This window comes from Enhydra lutris, unplaced genomic scaffold (assembly GCF_002288905.1).
Source record: "Enhydra lutris kenyoni isolate GAN:26980312 unplaced genomic scaffold, ASM228890v2 scaffoldscaffold31, whole genome shotgun sequence".
Classification (NCBI taxonomy): domain Eukaryota; kingdom Metazoa; phylum Chordata; class Mammalia; order Carnivora; family Mustelidae; genus Enhydra; species Enhydra lutris.
This window is the reverse complement of record NW_019154115.1, coordinates 13,835,147-13,863,121: the sequence shown is the minus strand read 5'-3', so window position 1 is coordinate 13,863,121 and position 27,975 is coordinate 13,835,147. Positions and strand designations below refer to the sequence as shown.

Sequence of the window (27,975 nt, the reverse complement as noted above, 5' to 3'; positions counted from 1 at the left end):
ACCCAGCAGCAGCCAATCCAGACAAAACTGCTTAAAATTCTGTCATCAGAGAAGAGGCTACAAAATACATATTTAATTGGAGTTTTCATCTTTTTTCTTTCAAGATGATTAATGTTGGTATTTTTAGAAGTCCTTTACAGACCTTTAAATAGTATCCTTTATGTTCAGTAATAGTTGAAGACACCTCTCCACTAGAAATAAATATCAATATTTATTTGATATCCCTTTGGATCCTGTGGCTTTCTTTTTTTTTTAAGATTTATTTATTTATTTTGGAGAGGGAGAGTGTGCTGGGGGAGGGGCAGTGGGAGAGGGGAAGCAGACTTCCTGTTGAGTGGGGAGCCTGACATGGGGCTTTGGGGCTCAATGTCATGATCCTGAGATCACGACCTGAGCCAAAACCAAGAGTCGGATGCTTAACCAACTGAGCCATGCAGGCACACCAGCACCTGGATCCTGTGACTTTTTGTTTGTTTGTTTGTTTGTTTGTTTGTTTTTAAAGATCATATTGACAGAGAGAGAGGGAACACAAGCAGGGGGAGTGGGAGATGGAGAAGCACAGAGTTCAATCCCAGGACCCTGGGATCATGACCTGAGCTGAAGGCAGGTGCCCCAATCTTGTGGTTTTTAGTGTTCATCCTGGTTCTGACAGTAGAGCTCATATCCTCAAAATTTAGAACCAAATTCCCGTTGCTTCCACTTCAGATTCCCTCTCCTTTCCAGGTGATTTGAGACATGAGTGAACCCATGGAACTGTCTCCTATTTTGCCATAACTCGTATACCCTTGGTCTATCCATGCTTGTGCGATTGGGACAAGACTTTGCTCTTGGGGTGGCTGCCGACTAGATGAGATTTCTTTAGTCAACACTTGCCTTGACCTGATATGCCCCGTGTGGTATGATTTAGGTTGACTACACAGGGCCAAAATATGTGAAAAGTATCTATAGTGCCTGACTTGCTTTGGGGCCACAACTCTAATCTTCCAGTCATCCTCATCCAACCAGTTCTGGTAGCTTCGAGTTTGGGGATTGCAACTCTAGGCACGTGTTTGACAGCATTCAGGCAAGTCACCTACAGACAGTTCAAGTCAGTACCTGCCCATATTATTGGCAAAGATAAACAATTTCAACAGATTTCAGACCTACACAAAGTAAAGCGTTTCCTGGAAAAGCATGGTAAGACCTGGTGACTTTTACCTGAATTGAATTATTCACTTATGACACTACTTAATTCCAGAAGGCTAAGCTGGAAGTGTTGATGGTTGTCAGTTCACATCTCTGCTCAGAGCTCCAAGAGCAAATTTAAGTCAATGAGTAATATTTCATGGATAGCTCCATTTTCAATATAGAGACTCGATAAAAGGAAATCAATTTGAAAGAACAGGATTCTTATTATTCTTACTGTCCTTTAGTGCTAATCATGCATTTGGCACCAACAAGCCATAAGAGGAGAAATTACCCTCCTTAGGTGTAGACTTTTCATAATGCATTAGATAGTAATCTCTAAGGGACAAGATAGATGTTTCCAGAATAAGTTTCATCTCGAAATTTCTTTCTAGAATAGACTGATGGTGGCTTTCTGGTGCTTTTGCTGCAGGACTGGGAATGAGGTTTTGTTCTTGGAACTGTTTTGTCAAAGATAAAGGGAGAGCTAGAGAGATGGTATAGCTCTCGCCTGCCTGCCTAAAACTAAAAGATATTTCTGGGCACAACTGTCAGGAAATATGACCTAGAGATGGAAGGCAATCACACATACACAATTGTTTTAGTTCAAAAAACAGGGGAAAAAATCCTCTTATCAATGCCCACTCTATTTTTCACACTAAAATGGAGATTCTTTTCATGGTGCATAAAGCATCTTGATTGGTAAAAGAGCTGAAATATTATTACCAAAGGAGCTCAACCTAGGCTCAAATCAACACAAAAGAACGCTCACATTAAAGTATTATTTATCTTCATAATTAGTATTTCTAAATGATTTTTAAAGGCTTTTTAATGCAATTACAAAATGTTTGATTGTCGTAACATTGCTAATGCTTTGATGCCTTCCGAGTGTTGTCCTTGGTCCCTGCAACCCTGGCACATAATTTATTTCTCTTTTGAGTGAACTCTAAGCATTAGTGTCCATTAAGAATTTTTGAAACAAAGTCCAGAGATTACTTGGAGCACTTTCAGCAATATGTACTGATTATCATTAATAGCTCTTTTGTCCTAGACAAGGACATTGTTTTGTAACATCCCTCTGTTTGCTGAGGCCGCGCTCGGGCTGCGTTCCCGCTCTTGCCTTTGCACGGATTCTCTCCTTGACTGCCTATGGAATGGAGCAAGTGCATAGGACAACTCTGGGTTGGGGGAGGGAGGGCACAGGACCAGCACAATGGGAGAGTTTTTGTCTTTATGAAACTGTTTTTAGCCCTTCGGATTCAAAAACAAAACCCTAAACTCTGGGCTTGGTTTCTTAGCTCTTGTTCATTTACTGCATATAAATTGCTCCTTTAACTACAAGCTCCTTACATGGAGGAAATCAAAGAGAAGTATAGGAGGGAGCAAGCCGACCCAGCAGCTTTGTACACTTTGCACTATGATCACTGATAATATGGCAAGAAGGAGGTTAACACATTCCAGATTTTATTTTGAAATTTCTGCCTGAGCTCTCAAACACTCATTTGCCAGATTCTATGTCTTAATGACCCCATTGCCCTGTTGGGTATGCCTGTGTCCACCCGGGGGATAGCTCTCTGTTGGTCCAGTGCGAAGTGTCTGTGCATAGAAATGTCTTGAGTAGGAAAGAGACACTCTGCTACATGTCCCAGGTGAATTCTCTTACTGAAACCTTATTATAAACCCAGCACTGAAAATTTTGCCCCCAACTCATGGGTAGGAAAAGGAAGACTTAGAAGTTAGGCCATTGGCCCAAGACCTCACAGCTTGAATAATGGGCGTCTTATTTAACTCGTTAACCTTGTGAAGAGGGAGAATAAATCCTATGAAAGCCTTCAGATTATTAGGAGCCTCCTTTTCTAGAAATCAAACTCAGCGTTAAGGTGTGGGTCTAGTATAGACTCATGAGTTGGCCAATTAAAGAAAAATCTTTAATTATCATTTAGCACATCTCCTCCTCCCTGCCACACAGAGTCATTTGAAATAGAGAAACATTGATGTGTTTATTTCTTTTAAGACTTAATTATTTATTTGAGAGAGAGAAAGCATGAGCAGGGAGGAGAGGGGGAGAGGGAGAAGCAGACTTCCCGCTGAGCAGGGAGCCCAATGTGGGGCTCTGTCCCACGACCCTAGGATCATGACCTGAGCCGAAGGCAGGTGCTTAACTGACTGAACCACCTAGGCGCCCCAAGAAACACTGACATATTTAAAAACAAAAGGAAGAAAAAAGAAAACTTCATTGCATCTCATTTTGAGTGTTCTTTGTTGCGTTTGTTTTTCTTTTTGTTTTTTATTCTAACACAGAGCTTACCCGTATGGAAAATATCTGGGTCTCAACAACTGTTATCTCATTAGGAAAGAGAATAAGAGAAGGCACACAGACTGAATAATGGCAGAGTGGCAAAGGACATCTCTGTAGTTAGGGTCTTGTGGAGAATGCAGGGCCTCTGGAAATGCTAGTTTAGTAATTGGCATGTCTGAGGAAGAGGAAAAATGCCATTTCTTACCCCCCCACCCAAAAAAATTTAAAATAAACTTGGTACCCAGACAATTGCCTAGAAACCAAGAGACAATAAGAAGTCCATCAAGGAAGTTAATTGGTCCCAGATTTGGCACTGATTGGAAATATCAGATTACATTCCTAAAGTGCTCTGCTCTGTGATAGCTCTAACTCTCAAACTACTGATAACCGTGACAGTGATAAATTTGTGGTATTTTCATGACATTTCCTTTGCTTTACTTTGAAGCATGGTCGGCTAAATAGAGTCAGGCAGTCTTGCTGTATTAGAAGCCCTACTTTGAGTACAGTATTTGTGGAGATTTTTCCTCTTAATTTCAAGGGTGTTAATTGACAATTTAAAACTGATGTTCTGTTATTAAATTAGAAATTAAAGTATCACTTGGAAATGTTTCTCTTCTCTTTTCTCCTCTCTCTCTCTTTCTCTCTCTCTATATATATGATCTGGGTGAAATATAAGGAGTCTTGCAACTTTATCAAAAGGTACCATTTTTCTCTAGCCCAGATAATTTTAAAATATCACCCAAAAGAAGTGTAGCTTTTACTTATATAACCTTTTGTGGGTACTGCCTTCTTTCTTCTTTGGTTTTTAAAGGCAAAAAGAAAAAAGTTTCAGGGGGTTACCTTTGATTGTGAGCTACATTAGATTTTGTACAGTGAGAAATAGATCTGGCAGCCTGTTGCTTAAAAAGAGGAGGTTTGGTCTGATAGCTAGAAAGCAGGGCAAGGAGCCCTTGATCAATGAGCTAAAGGGAAATTAAGAAATCATGCAGTTCAGCCATCTCATTCTACAGATGAGAAAACTAAGGCCAAGAGAACTTCAGTTATTTGCCCAAACCAACCAGTGAGTTCCCTCTTGGCTCAGGTTGCTGAGGGCCCTGCGCCCCCCCACCCCCACCCCCACCCCCAGCGCTCTCCCACAGCTCCCTGCCGTCACAGGCTCTGCAGAGAGCATTACTCTGCTCGGTGGCCTGTTTGCAAATCTCAGTGGAAGGATCTTGGTGTTCTTCCCAGTCACTTGGCAGTGAATCAAAACCTTCACAACAGCTGGACTCAGTTTGACACCCTTTGGTGGTGGTGATCAAAGTCCCTCGCCTGTGCTAAACAGCAGTCTAGTTAGCACACTTGCCAATGAACAAGTGTCTTCCCTGGATTTCAGAGAGTAAAGACTCCAGTGGAGTTCAGGGTCTAGAACAGCACACGCTTACTTTTAGGAACTTGGTTGTCTGTCTCATGCTCTCCTCCAACAACTAGAAATTTTCAAGTCAGAGCACTTGGTCTGAAAACCAGAGTCCTTAGGCCCTATGTCAGAGTGAAACCCAGGGACATCAGGAGTAGCTATGACATAACTTTCAGTAGAATATTCTAATTCAGCCTTGCTAAAATAAGACCGAGCGTGTTGCCCACCCTTTTAACGTTTCTATCACACTTCCCAGTTTGGAAAGCTCTTTAATTTCATTTTAATTTTCATAGCAGAATTTTTAGTATTATCGTGATGATACACAATTATAAACTCAAGACACAAATACAAACTCCAGGCCCAGAGAAGTTAAGTCAGTTGCCCAAGGCCTGTCAGCCAAGAGGCAGGAAAGTGTACGGGCCACGAATGCAAGCCCAGGTAGGCCTGACCCCAGACCCAGCGATCCTGAGCTAACTTTAAAAAGTGTATTCTTTTCTGCTGGGTAGAATGAGAGCTATTTGCCCCTGCTAAATACTCATGATAATTTATCTTTAGAAAACCAGTTTTCCAACAATTCATTATTCAGAAGCTGCTTCTCCTACCGCTGCTGTTAACATTAGCTTTGGATGTGCTAAGGACGAGAATGGGCAGTGTGTGACTGCTGTGGTCTCGTGAAGGAGGCGCTTTCTGGCAAGAAAGACAGGACGCTTACAACCTCTGAGGGAAGGAGAAGAAAGACTAAAGGGGGAGACTCACCCCACCCCCGATGAAGGGTGAAGAAATGGCTGTTGGTCACAAATGAGGGTACCGCAGGCCTCTCTTTTGGAGGACCTCATTCCCCCACGCCCTGGTGAGGCTCCCTGGTTGGGATGAGACTAGGGACAGGGTTCCATAGGTTTAAATTATTTACTGACTGCTGAGTGATATGGTCCTGGGAATCAATCTTTTTTTGAATATTTACTCCTTTCAGAGGCACTGTCTATACCAGGGTTTTTAAACATGAGCCATGGATGTGATTCCAAGAGGATATTAACTTTCCACAGAAAGCTTTTTATTGTGCTAATTAAACTTTCCTGAGCCTCAACTGACCCATCTGTGAACTGAGGATGGTTTTTGCTTACTTTCTTTCTTTTTCTCTGCGGGGGTGGGGGGTGGGGGGGAGTGGGGGTGGAGAGGCAGACCAGGGGCTGGGTAGGAAGGGACAGAGGGAGAAGGAGATAGAGAATCTTAAGCAGGCTCCATGAGGTTCAATCTCAGCACCCTGAGATCGTGATCTGAGCCAAAATCATGAATCGAGTCAGATGCTTAACTGACTCAGCCACCCAGGTGCTCCTTTTTTTGTTGTTGCTTTGTTTTTTGTTTTTGGGGGGTTTTTTGCCTTTTTTTTTTTTAAGGCTTCTATGGAGTCAGTTACTGTGAAGTACTAGAGCTTCTATAGAGAAAGGAGCGACACAAATTCAAGACCTTAGTTTGATCAAAAATGTTATTTTTTAGGAGAGGAGGAGGAAGGCAATTCCACATAAACTTTCCGATCGTTCCATTAAATTTGTCTTTTGTGTGTTCATATCGTTTTCATTTGTTTGCTTTTGGAGGGTAATAGAATTTTGTCTTCCTAATGGCTATGAAGTAAAAACAATAATTAAATATTATGCATAGTCCTGTCTCCATAGTTAAAACAATGCACTTTTTATAAAAAATACTGCTTTCAGGGGAGGGGTGTGTTTTTTAAGGCTTTCTCCGGAAAAGTGTGCTATTAATTTGTTTTATATTCTTCACTGTATAGAACAGATATAGTTTACATTTTATTTGTATGGAGTAGGGTTGCCAGATAAAATACAGGATGCTCGGTTAAATTTGAATTTTGGATACACAGCAGAGTCGTATCTGAACTTCACATTTAACTGGCATCCTGCATTTTATCTGCTAAATCTAGCCACTTTTAGGTGGGCATATCCCCCAGTTCTTTATATCCATCGCTAAGTGGCTGCTAACCGAAACTAGGGGAATGAGCTGGCTCTGATGCGGGGCTCATGGTTGCTCCTGGGCACACATAGTAGTTTTAGCTCTCTGAGATCAGGCAGCTTTCCTGGAAAGATTTTCAGAATCTATTATCAATGTAATCATCATGAAAATATTTGATGAGAACACTGCCTCACGCTGTATAATAAATTGAAGTAGAAAAGTCAAAGCAGTGGTATTTTTGTCAGGGCTTTGGATGTCAGGAGAAAATAGTTCCACACTCAGCGAATATAGATAGGTCTGTTTTGGGCTGTGTTAAATCCAATTGTGTGGAGGTTCTGAATAATCAGGAGTGACAGCATAAGCACTTTCTCTTCAAAGTGATTTTACAGAAAGCATTATTTCCTAAGGAAAGTACACATATAGCCCTCATAATGCTGAAGGAGCACTAATGTATCAATTTATTGGTGCTGGTGTCATGAGCTGGAGTTGCAAATTGTATTCAGATTTTAAACTTCACTCACACTTGCTGTTGGGGATAGCTCCCTTCCCATGATAAAGCTTCTTTCAAAAAAAAAATTCTAGAAAGTTTTTTGTAGTTCTTGTGTGAGAGAGCCTTCAAGGCTCTTTGCTGAGGGTTCTAACTTCACTTTGAGAAGCCAACTCAAACATGATGAAAAACAATAGTTTAGTTTTCCTCAATAAAAAGGGGAGCGGGGGAATATGAGTTGGGCTATGTAATTTCAGCTTCCCTAAATAAGCCCTTTGGAAAGTTGTGGAGGGGAGCAAGTGTGTGATTTTGGTCTTGGCACACAACTTTGGAACTAACTTTTTTTTTTTAATGTCTACCGTGGATTTTCAGATTTCTCCCCTGTATGATTTGTTCCATAGCTAAGTAATGGGTCTGATGTGGGTGCCAAATTTTTCGACAACTTTTACTTTCCAGAGGAGGGTTAAATAGTTCTCTTAATAACTTGAAAGAAAAAAATTTCAAGGTTTACCACAGTGCTTAGTCACAGGCTAAATGTTTTCAAGAGTTGTATTACTTTGAGCCTATTTAGTCTCAGGAATATCCCCCAAGAAGGACAGAGCATAGAGTTCAAGATGGGCTCCTTCCGAAACAGAGATAGCATAGTTTGCACTGGAACGTGCATTCGTGTTAGCTTTCTGCGGTCTTATGTGCAGAGTCTTGCTTATCGGCATTCATGTGTCACCTGCTCTCCATAAATCATCTTGGACGCAGTGAGGTTGCTGACTCATGAATCCCTTGTGTTTTCATACCGTTTGTGTTAAGTTTTAGTACTGTTCACAGAGAAGTAGCAGCCATACCCCTTCTGACTTTAATGAGTACGGACAGATAGGTACATTTTGTGGATGTTTTTCCCTTCACCGTAAAAAAAATCATGCCTTCTGTGAGCAAGAAGAGTCATTTTCATTAAAAAGTAAACCCAGAATCAATGGCCACAGCTCAGCTCACTCTTGTCTGAGTAGGTTGGCATCGCTCTCTTGCATCTTAAATCTTCCCCACTCTGCCTCTATATATGATCATCTCCCTATTTAAAATGAAAACGGAGAGTCTTCTCTCACCTTGTTTAATCACTGTCCTCACTGCTTTTTACCACAGAATGTTCTAAACCGGTAGCCGGTGTTTGCCATCCCTGTCACTCGTGGTTCTGTTGTTCTGGGGTAGGTCCGGTGACGCCACCAGGTACGACTGAGACTAACCTGGCCTCTGCATTGCCGTCCAAGCAAATGCTCTCCTGAGTACACTGTGAATGACACGCTTTCCAAAAAAGCACCCACGGGACACTTTCTTACCTTTGTCATTCTTTCTTCTCTTCTAGGTATCTCAGTAACGAAGAAGACACATACATGTAAGTAATGCATTTTTTTTTAATCCAAAGTTTTCTGAAGAGTTGGAATTCGCATATGTCTGGCTGCTGTGACCCTTCAAGTATAAACTAATGTTTCAGCTGTGATCCATGGTCAACAGAGGTCATACTTCTCTACCTGTAGTGGTCGGAAGTGGTGCATCTCCACCTGTTTGTACTGAGTGTGTGTTAAAGAGAGTCTAGCCATAGTCTGCTGAATTCTAGTGATTCAAGTCATTAGTCTTTAGAAAAATCATCAAATCTAGTCAGGAGGATCAATTAATTACTTACCGATCACCCCTATTCTGGATCCTTCTTAGAAGAGCTGGTATGTTTCTAGGAAACATCACCTGGATTTCTTTTAAACTTTGGTCTCCTTTTCCTCACCACCAGTTCACGATCTAGGCCGTTTTGTACTTGTGTCTGTGGGGCAGAGATACTGACTGGGAATCTAGGTGCTGTTGCTCGACCATGACTGTGGCCCACGAGGGCCCTGGTAAATGGCATCGGAAGTTTGATGTGGAAATGTGCGCTGGATTGACACTCTGTATTCATTCCCACTTCTCAGGTTCAACTGCTTTCATCAGTTGCCTTCATTCGAACTACTCCATAAGTTTACAAACTCACGTCAACGTAAAGTGTTGTGATTTTGCAATCTGAGCAATAATGTTTGACTGTGCTTTGAACCTCAGGATGAGACTAATCCGTCATTGATGCAGGCAGTCAACTTTCACTGTACTTGACCAGCATATTCAGACTTTGAATTAGTAGTGTCATTAGAATTCGATAACTGTTTTAGACCATAGATATGTGCTACCCATGAGATGTGTTTGGGCATCCTTCTAAGGCAAGCAGTGGAGATATTTACGGCACAATTTAGGGCCGACAAAGATGTGTCCCCAAATTTTTCCTAATTATGCTTTTAAAAGTTTTGGTTTCATGTGAAACATTTGGGGAAGAAAAACAATCTGTGTAACATCAAAGTAGTTTATCTTGTGCCTCAGTTGATTCTTGAAATCTGCTCTTGGGCTTGTCTGTCTGTCTATCTGTATTTGTAGCAAACAAAAAAGCAAAAAAAAAACAAAACAAAACAAACAAACAAAAAAAAAACCACTAAAAAAAAAAAACAAACCCACCCCACCAAATTCGATGGTGGCCTTTTAGGGCCCAGTCCTGCAGTCTCTCCACCTGGCTCTCCCATGGGCTTCAATGGAATGTTTGTTTGAGGAAAGAAGTAAAGGTCAGGCCCGTAACGGACACATGATCAGGACAGCACCTCCATCTCGGAATACACAGTTCCTGTTGGCTGTCCCTCCATCACGGTAGTCTGTGGCCCTTAGCTTTTTGGGGGTTGTTTTGTCGTCGTTGTTGTTGTTGTTCTTGCTGTTGTCGGTGCATAATTGAGCTCATGATGACTGAGAGATTGACAGTGCAGGAGACTGAAGTCCTCTGTATATCCGCAGGGCAGGCATGGTACAGAGCGCTTCCTTGCACAGCCTTGCCCATGAGCTCGTCCCTGGCCTGGAGGGACCCACTCTAGAGGTGGTAAGTAATTCAGTCTTTCTGCTAGCTCAGTCCTGGGCCTCTCCCAAACAGGAGCGGATGATTGTGCCTACTGTTTATGGTGGTTTGGGGTATGGACTCCTGGCCACCTGGCAACACACAGAAAGCCACTGACTATTTGCATTATGACTTAGCTCTTGGATAAGTGGATAAACCACTAGTTCAACTCCACTGGATACAAAGAGTGCCCCTCACCCAATAAGACAGAGACCAGAGACGTTAGTAAATATATAGACCATCCATCCATGAGGACATTCAAGGAATTGTCATCCCTGAGAATAATTTCATTGGCCTATTACAGAAACAATAACTCGTGGTCAGGTTTAAATTCATGGAAGGATTTGGATGGCAGCACGGGAGTGGTAGCTAGTGAAGTAAAAGCTGGTGTTCCAGGAAGAGGCAATATAGCCAGGTTGGCCTTACAGCCAAGGCTTAACTAACCCCACCAGATATACCTGCTTGAAAAATAGCCAGAGTGGGTGGACTTTGATTGCCTTTCTAACTCTGGAAATCAGCAGGAAAATTCTTAGACATCAAGCATCAAATAAGTGTCGACAGACTTAAAAGAAAGCTCATTTTATGTAATTCAAATATTAAATTGACAAAAAGAGATCAGAAATCATCTAGGTTTTTTTGGTTGATGTTTACTTTCATGATTTAGGGGAGAGGGCCCATGATAAAGCAGACCAATGACAAGTTGGGAAGAACAGCAACTGAAACAGAGATTTGACACAAAACTTTGCACATGCCAAGAAGAAATTGAATTGTCCAAGTTGCGTGTTAGTGCAAGTCTTCAATGCCACTTAAATGTGGAGATTGGTTTTGTCACCCAACTCAGCAGACAGCCCCTCATATTTCTGATCTTAGCATCTCTACAGGGCCTACCGCTTGTGAGGAGAAAGAAAATCAATCAGTTCTTTCTCCCATAACAGTCACCCAAATGACTTTTTCTTTAGCATCTGTCGGATTTTTCGTGAAAACCAAACTGTCCTACCTTGCCCATAAGTTTTCTTAAGAGGTTAAATTCCAGCTCCTCTTAAAGCATCTTGACATCTGTTCTTCAAAAAGTTTCACTATCAGTGAAGTGTGTGAATTCATTTTTGTACTGTCACAAGACTTCCATTTTTAGCCAGAGTTCTGGAAACCTTGGTCAAGGCTTGACTACATAATCATCGACAGCCAAAGTCACCCCGCATTAGCAATTTCAATCCAGGTTTCCTAACTGCCCTCACAGAGAGATGGTTCAACTTACAAATTAACATGTACAGTTGTAGAATATATTATCAGACCAGAATGTCAGCTCACAGGTACACCAATCAGAGGTGCAAGAACCACAAAATGAACCTGAAGAGATGTGACACCTGATAGTATTTTAGGCCACCTCATTATCTGGAAAGCAGAGGTATTATATGCTTCTTAAAAAATAAATAAATAAATAAACAAACAAATAAAAAATGCTTTGGGTGAGCTGAGCCAGAAATTCCCGGGAAAGGAAATCTGATTAGTATCTTCAGAGGAATTCACAAGCGTGGTCTTTGGAGAACTCAGATTCTCCAGAGTTCCTGAGAATGGCACTGGTGGTGTTTGTCATTAACTTTACTTGGCCGGTGGGGGAAGGCAAAGCTTTGAGGCTTCTAGTACAAAGTCGTCGTGACCAACCTGGCAGAGAATGCTTTCATTTGTGATATTCTTCAATTGGTGATAGGAAACGTTGCTGTTGGTTTTGGTATGTGAGCAGAAAAGGAAGTTTTTACTTGTGGGATAGGGACCTACGAGATAAATTTTACACTGTGGTGTAGAATTTCAATTTAATCTTTGTGGTGATTATATAGCACCTGTATTTGGTTGGACACTTTAAAGATTGCTTTGACTTTGGTGTTTCACAAGTTTGTTCTGGTGTCTTTCCTGCTGAAATGGTACCATGTCGGATAAGTATCTTTTTCATGGCATCAACGGCTGTTTTGGTTTTTATTCTTTGCCAAGGACAACTCGTCATTTGCCCCTGACTTTTTAATCTCATTCTACTTGGATTGTTCTGCATACACTAAAATGTTAAAGTATGATGGATTAGGAGGTGAAAAAGTAACAAATGCAACAGATCCTCTTAGCCCTTTCCAGCTAGTAGGAAGTTTAGCATCATGAAGTCATAACCTTAACGTATATATCAGCCAAGGGCCACAGTGTAGACCTGAAGGGTACCAGGTAGACTGCTAGATAGTTTCCAGAAGCAACAGATCATTGTCACTTCCTCCTGTTCTCATCCATGTTTCTATTCTTTATTCTTCCTGTGTAAGTCTGGTCTGCTTGCTTTCTTCTACACTCAAGAACAGGCACTTACTTTCCACACGTATGAAAATTGCAGGCCACTCAGTAAAGCAGCCAGAAAAATGTATCAGTTTAATACGATTTAATGGCAGTTTTCCCCAGTAAATAACAAAGTAAAATGTGCTTTGGAGTCTTCTGAAATATTTTAATTTTAACATGAATAGCCACTAACGTCAATTTAGTGCATTTTCAAATGTTTGTTTGCAGTAGGCTAAAATCAAACATATAAAATTAAAGCACTATATTATTTGTAAAAAGAGTTTAGTACTCAATATTTAAAATATTTTAGTACAAATCAGAATATTTCCTTGAGAAATAATCCTTTGTATCTGTAAAAAGAAAAAGTGTTTATTGCAGTCATTTAAAGTGGAATAGGTTAATGTATTCACTTTTCACCCCTAGAGACTTGGTTTTGAATTTGACTTAGAGAAAATTAGTTTTGAGGCCTCAACCTCCTCTCCTTAGGCATTTGTTGATATCACAAAACCAACCCAACAATTTGTCACGATTGTTGCCACTTACTCAGGAGGTCCAAGAACTAAAATAACCTTATTTTCTCGTTTTCTTTTCTTGTCCTTGAGGCCATTCCTTTTGATTGTAGACTCTTAACACAGCACCAAACTTAGGGCTCACCCACACTATTTTCACAGTCCAGGAAAACTCAGGAACCATTCTTGGCAAAGCTAATGGAAGGTGCTTTGGTTATGTAGTTAATAGGTTGCCGTGACAACCCATGTGACTCACGGCGTGACTCACAGCGAGTGTAATTTCAATTGCTGCTGGCAGGGTGTATCATTAGGACAGGCCTGAGAAGAAGCCACACTGAACTTCTCTTAGTAGGCTTTCATCCAGATTCCATCTACCCATTGAGAAACAGAAAAGGGGATAACCCAGTGCTCACAAAGTAGCCAGAGGACTCATTTCTTCTCCAGGCTTCCTGAGGCTACCGGCCATCCCAGACATAAAGCTTGCTGCTGACGGTATGTGACCAAAAATAGATGCGATGCTGCCGTCTTAGAGAGCTAACCAATGGACAACCATTTACTGAGGGCCTACTATGTGCCGGCAGGTTCTTTGCTCCCGAGGACCTTACAGACTAGGTTGAAGGTGGGGCCTGGAGTGGGGATGGGATAAGTGGGGTAATTCAGTCACTGAAAACACCAATGCCTCATGTACCACTTCCAGAAGATTCGGCTCACAACTGGAAAGCATACTTAGCTGCAAGTGCGGGAGAGGAGGAAAAAAATTAGGCAATCCAGGATTTTGGTACCATGATCCAGGGCATACAGCAGGGTGAAAGGAAAGGGAACGATTTAACCCTGGGTGCTAAAAGCTCTCCCTGCTGCACATCTCCCATTCTCACCCAGAGTCACACCTATTTAGTCCCTTCAAGATCAGCCAGCCCAGGGAAGTAAAAAATCTCTCATACTGCCCAAAAATGTTTGCCTTGTTTAGACTCAGCCTGTGTGACTACAGCCAACTCTGCCGGAGCTTAACAGGATTTCTGGCTCATCATATTGAGATATAAATGGACTGCACTTGGCCCTGCCACTCAGTTCTTCCAAGGTAGAAGATTTGCATAGACTGAAAACCCACAGTTCATTCCATTAAAAAAAAAAAAAAAAAGACCCAGAATATGTAGTTAAGTGTTTCCATCAGAGCCTCTAGTTGATTCAAGTTTGTTCTGTTAGTAGGACATCAGATCCATGAACTGAATTTGGAGAAGTATTTGCATTCCCATTTCGTAACACAGGTTCAAAAGGGTAGATTGAGATGGCGAGGAGCTCCTTAAAAAGTCCGTGATCCCTAGTGGGGAGAAAACACAAGTGCCTGGCCTATCGGGCGCTGGCATGTACTAGAGATTATCTATTTAGTAAAACTCTTACATGTGGTTGTCTCACTCTTTAAAGAAGGCTGGGTGTCAGTGCCACCTGGGTGGCTCAGTGGGTTAAAGCCTCTGCCTTCAGCTCAGGTCATGATCTCAGGGTCCTGGGATTGAGCCCCACATCGGGCTCTCTACTCAGTGGGGAGCCTGCTTCCCCCTCTCTCTCTGCCTGCCTACTTCTGATCTCTGTCTCTGTCAAATAAATAAATAAAATCTTAAAAAAAAAAAAAGAGGAAGAAGAAGAAGGCTGAGTGTCTGTTGCAGAGTTTCACATTACTATTGGTTCGGCAACGGCAGGAATCTGGGGTAGGAGGAGAAGTACTAGGAGACAGGAACTGCCAGCCCTGAGTGGTTAATTCTAATAGTTCAAGTGCTTTACATGCATGATCTCATGCAATCTTCTCATCAGCTCGTGAGCCTTGCTCTACCTGTGTCCCCATTTTGGATGAGCAAATTTATCCGAGAGATCAGCAACTTCAAGAAGTGAAAATGCTGGCAAACTCATCCAGCTGGTGATGGGCAGAGCCAGGACTCAGAGTAGACTGACACCTTCCACGCACAGAAGCACCACGCCATTATCTCTGATCTCAACGTGAGGCAGTGTCTGTGGTGTGCTTACAAAGTGCTAGGTGCTTTTCTAAGCACTTCGTAAGTGTTTATTTATTTCATCTTTACTGCAATCTTGTCAGGTAGGTCTCGCTGCTCTCCCCACTCTGCAGGTGAAAACTGAGGCGCGGGAGTCTACAGCTACCTAGGACGGGATGGAGCCAGGATTGAAAGCCACTCCACAGAGTCTCGATGCTGCTACAGTAACAAATGTCAGTCCTCAGAGTGGTCCTTCCACTCTAAACTGTAGGAAGAAAGTCCAGTGTAATTGTCATTCCTACAACTGATTCGGGTTCTTGAAACCTAGGACTATGTTACCTGTAAAGGCTTCTAAGCTTGGTGAACCAACCTATTATAAAAAAGGGGGATGTTATTCCTTCTATATGAAAAAATTTCATTTAAACTAAGTGGTCTGCATAAAACCATGCTGTCTTTTTACTTCAAAATGATCTTTACTTCTCTTTTTAACAATCTAACCTCACTTATCAAAGAACTGGCATCCACTTGATATCATTGTTCATACAGCTCAACCGATTCTGTAATAAAATAGTTCAAATGGTTCCTTTTGCTTCCAGATAGTTCTGTCCCCCACACTAGTAGTGATGTGTATTTCTTAGAGCACGAATCTGTTTTTCACTGCCACGAAGTCTTTAATGGACCTTGATAACATTTGTAATAAATTTGTGCATTGTTCTTTGGTCAGACCGTCTTGGTATTCGTGTATAACTTTCATTGCCACTAAGGGGTAGTATGATTCAGGATACTGTGGTTTTTCTCTGAACCCTAACCAAAAACAAACAAAACCATGAAAGTAAAAAGAATGCCTAGGAAATTGAAATACATACCAAAAGCATACATAAGAGAATTAAACATCTAGGTTTTGAGTATGCTTATGCATACCTGAACTTAACCTTAGATTTACAGTTATATCTGCTTCTCTCTTTATTGGGATCTGTTGTCCAAAGGCATAAAAACGTAGGAAAAACAGAGATGCTAATGTGTTTGAAACATGAAGAAACTTACTGTTCTGCATTAACTTTCTTTATAAATTACACAAATTTTTTAATAGTAACTCTGTCAGCTGTGCTGCCAGGAAGTTGGCATATTTGTAGTCACACGATCCCCTTTGATTATAATCGATGTCCATATCTGCATGTTATGGTACCTGAGGTTTTTATTTCCAAGCTATTTGATGACCCTTTTTCCTGGATTCCCCACGGTGGAATGTTCTCCACTCACTTCACCTCCACCTCTGAGTAAACATTTTCCTCTGAGAGACTGATAGCCTTTTCCCTGTATTACTTGTTCATCTCCTGGGCATTCACTGTAGATCCTAATGTCTTAAGTAGTTGAGGAACAGGGAATGCTAGAATATGCAGGATTAAGCTGCAGATTCAGTGAAAGAGACTTACTCCGTAAATCTTCTATTTTAAATGTTATGTTTGTAGGAGAGAAGAAGGGGTTTGTATGGTATCTAACCCAGGTCCCCGTAATCGGAGATCTGAGACAGGAAAGCTGGAAAGCAGACCATAGCCACTCCCTGGAGGAGGACCATGAGGCTGGGAGTCAGATCTTCTTCCCTTGGTATTTCTAACCCCTACTCTGTGCCCAGCATTGCATTAGGCACAGAGTGGTATAGAAAGCTTAACTCCTAACGCTCACTCTCCAGTAGATCAGTCTGCATCTGAGGACTAAGGACAGACCCTCTTGAGGAAACTTTGGTTAATGATGGAATTGCAAGAAAATGCAGGGTTATGACACAAGTTGGATTACCTGTATGAGTTGGGGATGCTGGTGGTGAGTTGAGCTCAGCTGAGAAGAGGAGCAAGGATTAGGTGTGATCAGGTGGATCAAGGGGTGTTTGGGGATGACTGTGTAGACCTGTCTAACTAGAATAGAGTATTAACGAGAATAAGGAAGGACAAGAAGAGCAGCAATAAGGTTTTGGCTTTATCTCAGAACCAGTGGGGAGCCACAGAATGTGTGTGAAAAATACACTGACCTTTAAATAATGCTTTTATTGCCACGGTCATTTAGTGAGTGTTACATAAAGCAGATGTTCCGTACTTCAGTCCCTTTTCCGAAATCAGACGGAATTCTTATCCTTAGATAGAGGTTCTTCTCTGGCCTTTCCTCTGATCAACTATGTAGCAAAAGTGCTTATGGGGCAGGAAAGATCTAGTCCAAAAAGGGAAGGCTGTTTTGATTATTAAAGAGAAAGCGCGTTTTACTTTTTCTCCATCTTCCCAGGTTTAAGGTCTAATTGTAAGACCAGTTCTTGCCGTTCCGTCAAAATCAGAAGAAAGAAATGAGCTTGAAAAATACATATGCACTTTGAATTGCGTGGCTAACGGTTCTCCTTGCTTTCTTTTATTCCTGCTGCGAATTGGCCGGAAGCTACTCTAATGCACCGGGAGCCGACGTCTTTCCAACCCTTTTTAACTCGGCCGCATGTAGCTGTGTAAAAATTTGAACCCCGAATTCTAAATCCTGCTCACCCCTTAGGTAGGCAGCTGTGTTGACTTTGTTCATCAGCACGAAGAATCATTTCCCTCACATAGCTGGATGGTACAGTAAGGGGATAATCATACTTTCTTTTCTCTTTGTTGGTATTTCTTCATTTTCCAAGAATGAGTCCCTATCGTTTCACATAAAGAACGCAAAGATCCAGTTGAGGTCTTGTCATTGGCTGCACGTTCACGAAAGTCTTCGGTATATAATGAACTCTATCGCGCTAACTTATCTGTGTCTCTTACATGGTGTCTTTTTGTGTCGACAAAACTGAAAATTCACTTTGCCTCACCAAGTCGGGGCGTCGGGATAATTGATTGTTACCAGTCTCTGCTGTTAGTAGACAAGATAACACCAGTGCCTCTGGAGAACGGGTGAAAACTAAACTCTGTCCCCCGAGGCCAATGAAATAGCTGTTTGGTCCCTTGTGTGAAACTTCCTAATAACTTAACTGGGCAGCCTCTGGGTCCCTGGAGGGTTTCTCCACAAGAGTATTCCCTCTCTTTGTTAAGATTGCTTATTAAAAATGATTTTATAATGAAGTTGCCTCAAATAGCAGCTCTTTTCTTGGTTGTCCTTGAAGCTGTGGTGAAGAATCTTAGAGACAACTGTCTAGGGTTTTCCTCCTTGTTAAAAACTTCTCTTACCACCGTTACACTTGATTTTTTTTAAGGAAACAAAGTCTAACTGACACAAGTCCCACTCCAGTTGATTATGTCGCTTAAAACCCGGTGCAAGGCATTATTGGTAGTTAAGTTTGTCATTTGGGCTCAGGAATCGAACTGATCTGCATGGATGGAGGACATTTGAGTCTGCGGTGGGAACGAGGCTGTCGGGCTTCCCTGGGAGAGCGGCGGCTGGGGGATGCCATTGCTAACTCTGCCCCCAACTCCATCCAAACAGGGATTTCCAATTATTTTCTCTTTGGTCCTGGATTTATCCAATCTGCAAACTAACCAATTTCCTGCCATGGGGGACCGTCATGAAGAAGAATCAAACAATAAAAAATAATTAGTATTGCATTCCTTGCTATCCAGGTGCTGTATAGATTCAGACTTCTAACAAATATGGGCAAGTAAGAGAAAATCCCTTTTTCGTTGTTGTTGTCCACATCATCAGCTTGCCTTTGGGGCATGAAGAGGCTTCAATATGCTGGTGTCCTTATTGATTTTTAAAGATTTTATTTACTTATTGGAGAGAGAGTAGCAAGAGAGAGCACGAGCAGGGGGTGGAGAAAGGGAGAAGCAGACTCCCTCTGAGCAGGGAGCCGACGCTGGGCTCGATCCTAGGACCCCGGGATCATGATCTGAGCCAAAGGCAGATCATGAGCCACCCAGGTGCCCCTGTGCTGATAAAGAATGATAAAGCAGATGTCAATAGGGCTTACCATTGGAAGCATCTACTTCAGGCTTGGTGTCCCAGTGGCCAGGTGACTCAGGAAAGAGCCATAGCATAAAGTTGTTAGTGACAGGTTCAGTTTGAAGTATTTTTCTAACTTTAAATCTTGTCAGACCGTAAATCCACAGAGCAGAGTATCCCAGATGCAGCTTGTCACTCCTTTTGCTTTGCAGTGTGAATACAATACACCAATAGTACAGGGGACCACTGTGAACCTTTTAGTGGGGAGATCAGTGTGGTCTGGCTGTGCTAAGAATTATAGTGTGCTAAGTTGTGCCAAGAACATGCCTTGGCTAAACACTGTTCTCTAGGACCAGGTATAGTCGAAAACACTCCCTTTATGTGCAACAATTCCTGCTCCTTCCTTTCTCAAATAAGAAGAAAAGAAACAGAAAGACTATATGACCTGCTCTGGAATCCCACTGCCAGCAGGATCTTCTTGTTCCCTTGCCTTAATAACCTTCTTTGCAGTACCTCAGGAATCTATACTTCTTAGTATGGTGCTCAAGGGCCTTTGCAATCTGGTCTTAATCTTTCTACTGCTCATTCCTTGACTTCTACGCTGGTAGTTTCTGTCATCCTCAGTGACCAGTTTCTGCAAGGTTGTACATGGGCATACCTCAGTGCCTTTGCTTCTGTTGTATCTTGTTTGTCCTGGAATGCCCTTCACCAGCTTCGGGACCTGTAGAATTCTTACTGTCCCACCAAAGGCCAACACAGATAGCTCTGCCATGCAAAGCCTTCTCCAACCACCAACCCTCCCCACTTTGTTAAACTGCAAAGTAAACTTTGTTACTGCAGCTTCTCTGCCCCCCACAGTACATGGTTAAGGTGACAGTACAAAAATTCTATTGTAGAATAGTTGTTGTTTATGTAGCTTTGCCCTAGATATGCTTTAATTATCTTTATATCCCTTAGGCTTAGCAGAATGATTGGTATCTACTATGTGTTCAATTAATATCTGTAGATTTTACATAAGAGTGTCCGTGCATGTGTGTGTTGTGTGTTGTACATGCACAATTTTATGACCTCACATTCTTCTTGCAAATTTGAATCTCGGGAAAAATAATTAATCTTTTCATTGTTAACAGCAAAAAGGAAGAACAGATATTTAATATTTGAAATTATCTTGTGAGATTTGTTCTGTATTATTTTGGAAACCAATACTACAACTCAAAGGGCTCCTTGATATCTGGCAACTTACCCTATGTATCTGGGGTCTCAATTTTAGGACTGATTGCTTTAAAGTTTCTCTTTGCAGATTTAAGACCGAATCTCATCCAGAAGGCTTAAGAGTACTTACTTTTGTTCTAAAATGAAGAACGTGTTATTTTTCTGATTGACCTCTTAAACAACATTTGTCTGCATTATCAATACAAAATGTTATAAGCTACATACTCAGATTTACAGAGTGAAAAAGAAAGAGACATTTTCAGTTGCCATTGTCATCTACTTAAAGGCAAAGGAGGGGGCACCTGGGTGTCTCAGTCGATTAAGCATCCAACGCATGATTTGGGCTAAGGTCATGATCTCATGTGTCCTCGGATCCAGTCCTACCTCAGGCTCTGAGCTCAGCAGATGTCCGCTTGAGATTCTCCTTCTCCCTTTGCCCCTTCCTGCATACACTCACACTTTCTTTCTCTCTCTCTAAAATAAATAAATACATATTTTTTAAAAAATAAAGGCAAAGGAGAAAACAACCTGCTAGAGAAAAGAATCTGCCAATCTCTCCACGAACGGGAAGTATATCCTGTCAAGGAAAATATCCTGTATTTGTCTGGTGTGTAGAGGGAGAAGTGATCCTGATATGTTAAACAATTTGGAAAGTAGATGCTTCGATAATCCTAAAGTACGTACTGAGTCTGAAGGTAAATTCTGGAAACAAGTGACATTTATTTGTCCAAAGCCAGAGCACATGACATTGCTGTGTTTGTCTGGTCTGGAATGTAAGTGTGTTTCCTTAACTTAGCAGGGACCAGTGATTTCAAAACTCTGGCCCACTTCAGAAGTAGCTGCTCACAACCATGGTTTCTGTCTCCCTTTCCTTGGAATCCTCTGCCTTTTAAACTTTAGGAACAGTTTCCTCCCTTCTTTTGTTTGTAACTTTTTCCCAAGTCAAAACAAGAGGAGCCAAATTATCCCCTGCAGTATCCATTCCTTGAGTGGAAACCTTGCTTATAAATGAGAGGATGAGATGTGACCCAATAAAAGAATCTATTTTTATTTTAATTTTAATTTATTTCCTGGTGGCCCTTTATGCCTCCTTAGGCAATGACCTAACCAATTCTATCTTAACACTGATTTTTTTTTTCCTTCCAAGGTCAAAATGCACTTTGGAATTATTATAAGAGGAGAGTAAATGTTTTCTTGCCTCGAATGGAAAGCCCATCTCTTCATAGGAAATGTAAAGTCTGGCTTTCTCAGCTTCACACTCATTCTGTCGTGAGGCTTTTATCAGCAAGCTAAAGGAGAACAGGAGGAAGGAAGATCTTTGATTTCTGGTGGAAACACCATCTCTTGTGGCCTCTTTCATCCCTCCCCTTTCTCAGATGGGAGTCTTTAATAACTCAGTGAGAGGAGCGGTCTTCATCTTGGGCTGCAGTTTCGCACAACCAAGTGCAATCAAAGTCGAAACTGTCCTAGAAGGCATTCAACCTGCAGTTTTCCAGGTGGGACAAGGGAAAACGGCTACACCATCACACATAGACCCATACCCACACACGCGTCCCACCCCCTGCCACACATACTCACACAAAAGAGTTCTGACCGCTATCTCTAAATCAAAGAATTTTCCGTGGCCTGCTTTGTGGAAGTTACCTAATCCTGCCTATAATTGGGGTGATTTGAGAGATGGGAAAATGTTCTCATTTTCATTATGAGATTCACTGGGGGACAGTATCATTGAGAAGAATATGCGTTTATTGCCCTAAATTGCTTTACCTGAGATACTACTGGTATGTTTCACTTAAGTTAAATTTCTAATGAACAAAATGACCAATGTGGGTCCCATTCTCAGAGATTCTCCCAGGGCTCAAGGTACTCTTTAATGGTCAGTGAGTTCTTCTTCATTCATCCCAGAGTTTTACTTATAAGGAAAAATTCCAGAGTTGAGTTAATATGTCCCCGAAACACAGAAGAGCCAACTTCTAACATTCTGCACATGGATCTACACGCTGTCCATGGTTCGTCTATATTAATATAGTAGTAAAACCTCATCACAGAGTTCCTTACATTGTAGGATCACCATTAAGTGAGCTCACCTTGTCATGCCAAACTTAGACAACTTCTGGAACCAACCGTCTCGGCATAACTCACACCAAAGAAAGTGAAGTTCTACCATATTCTCATCTAAAATTCATCATGATTCCTAACTTGTCTCCCCTACCTTTAAATAAATGGGTAGCTTAGATTGGGTTCCCCAGAGAATAGACTCCGACCTGTGCCTACAGGAAGTTGATTGGGGAGTGCTCTTAGGAACAACACCTGGAAGGGGTGAAGGAAGCTGGATTGGGGGAGAAACTGACCTGACATGCACTTGCAGCCTGAGTTCAGCAGATGCTGCAGGGAGAGGAGAAACGGGGATAATGCTTGAGATATGTCCTAAATTGAGGCAAGGGGATTGGATATTCTACTCTGCATCAACTAGCCCCAGAATGCCAGCTGGCCACAGGGAGGTTCATAACATTGGCGAAGGCAAGCTCCACTTAGCTGAAGGCAAGTCTCTGGTGTGAAACATTTGCATCAACACTCCAGACCCCAAGGAGAATAAGGCCCTCGATTCTGGAAGGAGGGAGGGATCTGGGTGGCGCCCCACTGTATCACTTTAGGGGGGCCAAAATAGACATTAAATTTAACTTTGGTGAAAAACATGTTTGCTGTATTTAAAATGACACACATTTTATTGCTTAGCTAGGATGTAAACTAATAAAATATATGCTTGGCCTCAAGCATATAGTATACCAGAAGAGCAAATGCTAAAGAAAAAAAAATGTGTTTTTTTGGTGTTTGTTTGTTTGTTTTTTCCTGTTCAGTAAGTTTCTTCGTTAGAATTTCTGGTCCTGGACGTGTGCATTATAAATCATATGCTTGTGCAATTCCATGTAATGTTTTATTTTTCCACACATGGACATTCCAGAGAGTTAACACATTTTTCTCAATTATAAACATAAATAACGCATTTCCAACTCTTCCACCTCATGTGGAATGTAGTCACATAGTAACAAAGAGAATGCCTGCAAAGAACTAGTTATACATATTACACATTACTTTTCAGATTTTGACAGTCACTTCTGTCTTATATTTGAGATATGGTATCTGAAATATTTTGCAGGCCCTTTTTGCGTATATAATGTCTCTCTTTCTAGTGGTTTATGGAGCTCCACCCTCATTTTGTCTGTTAGCAGCTCTTTGCAGATGAACTCAGGATTAAGCTGGAGATTAGTGGTGGCTGTCAAAGAGGAGAACCCTCATGAGCCAATAATCCCATCCCCCAACTGTTGTCTTACAAGAAAAAGCTTCTCAGGAGTAATTAGTGATAAGGTACACAATGAATTTTAGATTCCTTCCCCAAAATTTTGACCTAAACTCTGATTTAGTGAAATTTGACTTCAATTTGACTTCTGAGAATGAGAGTTCCCAACAGGAGAAAATCAATCCAAACTGTGTTCATAGAGTTATATCAGGAGAGAAAGAACAGCTTCCACTCTTTCCTCCGTTGTTCAAAATACATCTCCCACCACCAACTCCCAAAATTCTAAAGCCCCAAGTTTTCCTTCATGTAATTGTCATAGTTCAGAATACCCCTATTCCTTCCAGAATCAGAAGCTCGAGACACCTTGCAGATCTGAACAAGGCTTTCCGGTTTCAGAGGTCTTGAAGGTTCAGACGTATATCTGAACCTGTAGAGTTCAGATGGAGTCAGGATTTATCTAAGTGGAATTCAATCTGTCTTGCTTTCCTAGGTTTAGTTTCTGTGCCTCTGCCTTGGAAAAGAGGGGCCCTTTCAGGTTGATAGTGAAGTTAATTCAGATTATTCTTTCCCTTACTCAAAGAGAATCAATAGACTGTAGAAACTCTTTACCTGGCCTAAAAGCTTCCATGGTTCCAGCAGCTCCTAACTGGGGACATCCCCAGCCATTCTTCTGGAGATCCCTGTGTCTGAACCCTGTGAAAGGGATTCTGATGGTGCCCGTCGATGTCCATGGCAGCCTGATCAGTCTGGCCTGGGTATTACCATAATAATTACAGGGTCCTTACAGCAGATTTTCAAGTGGCAAAATTACTGGGAGGACCATCTCCTGTAACTCACCCTTGGGAGAGGACCCCCCCATATGCTCTACCAAGTAACCCAACTAAATTTGCCATTTCACAGATGTCTGACCCAACCCATCCAATTACATGTGTTGTGTAACCACTCCACTTCTTTATAAGACAAACTGATAGTTAGTGTAAATTACAGTGATTTTTTTTTAATATAAAGGTAGCTAATGAGCTGAAATGTAGTTGCTATTTTCAATGGACAGTGTGAACGTGCTCAATTTTTTCCTGGAAAAAATAATAACTCCATATATATGTATATGGCTGTGTGTGTGTGTGTGTGTGTGTGTGTGTGTGTGTGGCTTTGCTTTTTTTTTTTTTTTTTGCCAGAATTTCAGTGAGTGATTCACATGACTGTCGATTACACACCCTTGTTATGTATTATATCCAGCAGGCAGCTGTCCAGGAAAACACAAGTCTGAAAATGCTTCTGTTTTAAGAAAATTAAATTCATCGTTGCTCCTCCTATGGGCATGTGCAGCAGGCAGGAAGCCTCCGCTTTCTTGCCAAACAAAGGGATAAGGCCTTGCCTTCCTTTATCTGGATTAAATAGGCAGTCTGACATCTTGAGATCTTGATACCAATGCCCAGATGCAGGGCTTGGTTTTGGTTTCTAAATGGTCTTTTTTTGTTGTTTGTTTCCGTGTGTGTTACAAAACACAGATTGGTGTTATAAAACAGTATTTCTAGTTATGAGTCACACACAGCAGTGCCTGTGTGTTACCAGAGGCTGCATGAGGCTGAATGTAGAAACGGTCGCTTTCCTCCTTCCCAAAGCCAGCCTGTGACAGCTTAGGGCTCTTAGCCCTATTTACAAAATGGGCCTCCTTGTCTCTATCTTCACTCAGATGTCTTTTTTTTTTTTAAACTTTGGGTAAAACTACAGCTGAAAATGCCACATCTGCTTTGGGGCTGTTCTCTGGTCCAGGAAATTCAGCTTTTGTATGGGCAAAATGAGGTCTGCCAGGCTTTCTCAGGTGTATTCTTCCTGGGACTCTTACAAAGTTTAACAGAACATCCTTAAGGCAGGCAGGTAAAGTGGCCTAAATCGTTCATGCATTTGAGAAAATTATGAGAATTAGTTGACGTTTCCAGTTCTGAGGCTTTAACTACATTTGAATCTGATTCACAGAATCAGACACTTCAAATAACGAAATACTGGCTAGCTTTGAAGCTCAGCATCACATTATCTGTGTTCCAGTTATATTGTGTCTAAGTAATGGTGGGATCTAAAATAAACATTTGAAATACAATTTTGATTTGAGTGAAATCAGTTTACCTCTGCCCTTATTTAGATGCAGAGTCAAGCCAAAAATTGAAAAAAGAATTTTTTTTTTTAGAAGATGGATGGAATTTGGATATGGACTGGTATTTTAGATGCTATTAAAGAATATTTCCTTAATATTGTCAAGTGTAGTAATGACATGATTTCTATCAGAGATGAAGACTGAAGTAGTTAGAGGTGAAGCAACAGCATATCTGAGATTTACTTTAAAATGCTCCAAAAAAATAAAAATTAAAAAATTAAAAAAAAAAAAACAATATATTGAGATGGGGCTGGGAATAGGTGAAACAAGAGTAGGAAAACATTTATTTTACCAGGAGGGAGAGGGAGAGTCCATAGAGCTGTATTCAAGTTTTGTGTGAATGTGAAATTTTTTTAATAGATGAACTTTTTTTCACCTTCTTGTCTGTGATTTCTGAGGTGATTAGATTTACAAAGGAAGGTTGACCACCTTGGGTCATTAGTATTTGATGAGAAAAAGGTGACACCAATGAGCATATCAGGTTTGGAAAGTTGACAGTGTTCTCTTAAACTACATAAATCCTTGCATCTCTAGAAAAATTATGTATTAGTTGTTAGCATACATGCTAATAAAAGTTACCTTTTATAATAAAGTTCCCTCACCTTTGCTTCAGGTTGGAAAAGGATATGTGTGTTAGCTGCTCTTGTTTTTAAGTTTCTCCATTGTTCTGGTCATGAAGACCCAGATTTGAGAGTGGATCAGAGAGAGAATCAGGCAGTCTGCACCGCCCCTATGCGAGCTGGAGACGTTTTCTCAGGGAGGTAGAACGCGTCTTGTTCAGAAGCAGTTGCACTGGATTTTACAGAAGTAGAAGCAAGACTGGAACCCTTCAACTCTGTCATACCACCTCAGTCCCGTCCTTTAAAATACTCATTAACAAGCCACCCTCTGGGGATCAAAGCAGTTTTCTAAATCCAGACCAGGGACTGCATGTGAGATGTTCATTCCGGTAGTGTGGCCCCAAATTATCTTTTCCTTTATTGAACGCCATTTCCAAGTTGTATGATAAGTCCCAGAAGTGGAGGTTTTAAATTCTGTTCTTGTTAATGCTCTGCAGCAAGTTTACAGCGTGTTCTTCCTCCTCGAGCTTTCTAGACTTTCTGTCAGCGGTGGTCAGTAGATTCAGGTGACGGTCTAGGCTGACAGGAGGATGCACCTGGCCAAGTGATTCCACGAGGACCAGCAGCCACTTCGGTAATGCCTTTCCAAAGGCCTTTCGTAATTGAAGCTGAAATTCCAAACATCACAATTGAAATAGGGACGTTTTTCTTCAAATGGAAAAAAGAATTCTGTTTTGTATTTGTGGCCAAATCCTTTAAGCTCAGACTTCCCTGCTAAATTTTGTCTCCTTTGCATTGTACTTCATAATAGCTCGTTGGGATAAAGTAGACGATCCGATTAGCATTTATAAAATAATTGTTACCCAGTCCTTTCAAGAGTTTTACAAAGAGCAACCCTCTGATTGTTGAAATTATTTGTATGATAATACAAATAGGTGGGGAAATATAAATACAGAAGAACTTTGTCCCATTGGTATGGTCTCTGAGGAGACCAGCCACAGGGGTTGGTACTCTCTTTCTCCTATCCATTACTCAGAACTCTGGATTCTCTTATCTGTCGGATGCCCAAGAAATAGAGATTTCATGTGTTCATTCAGGAATCATCCTGACTTACCGAACTCCTAATAGGTAGAAGGCACTAGGGATATAGAAAGAAAATATTGGGGCACCTGGGTGGCTCAGTAGGTTAAGTGTCTGACTCTTGGTTTCGGCTCAGGTCATGATCTCAGGGCCGTGAGATTGACCCCTATGTCGGGCTCCACACTGGGCATGGAGCCTACTCAAGATTCTCTCTCTCCACCCCCTCTACCCCCACACATGCATGCGTAGTCTCTCTCTCACACACAAGTGCTAAGGAAAGAGATGGTACATCTGCCTCCTGACAGGGGCCTCCTGAAAATCATGTTGGATGATGATCTAGCCAAGTAGTATTTCAGAGCATGAAGGAAGGTGAGAGAATCGCTGAGAGAGCATTCTAGGCAGAGGTAAATGGAAGTATGGTGTGAGCACCTGGCCATTTGTCTGTGTCCAAGGTATATTTAATCCTCAGGATTTGAAAACTCATTTCATCTTTCACTTTTTTTTTTTTTTTTTTTGCAAATTATACCTCCTAGAAGACATTTACTTAACTTACTTAGAACTCAAGATAAAAATCCTATACAGGAGTTTACAATTAGCCAGATAAAAACAGGGCAGTACTTGATTTCCATTTCAGGCTCCCAAGGGGAAGTTTTGAAGAGGTCCCCACTCCGGCTTAGCTTCTCAAGAATGGGCTTTGTCGTCAGTACATCGAGGTCTGTTCCTTTTCTGGACCTT

The 27,975-nt window shown here is 41.4% G+C and overlaps 1 protein-coding gene across 1 annotated transcript in view; it reads left to right on the top strand.

Annotated features, from left to right (window-relative positions):
• Window positions 1-27,975, top strand: part of LOC111153212 (RAR related orphan receptor A) — a 708,716-nt gene that overhangs the window by 518,762 nt on the left and 161,979 nt on the right. Inside the window, exon 2 of the mRNA XM_022512092.1 lies at window positions 8,663-8,692. Within this exon, the coding sequence (XP_022367800.1) occupies window positions 8,663-8,692 (30 nt within the window). The remainder of the gene's footprint in view (window positions 1-8,662; window positions 8,693-27,975) is intronic.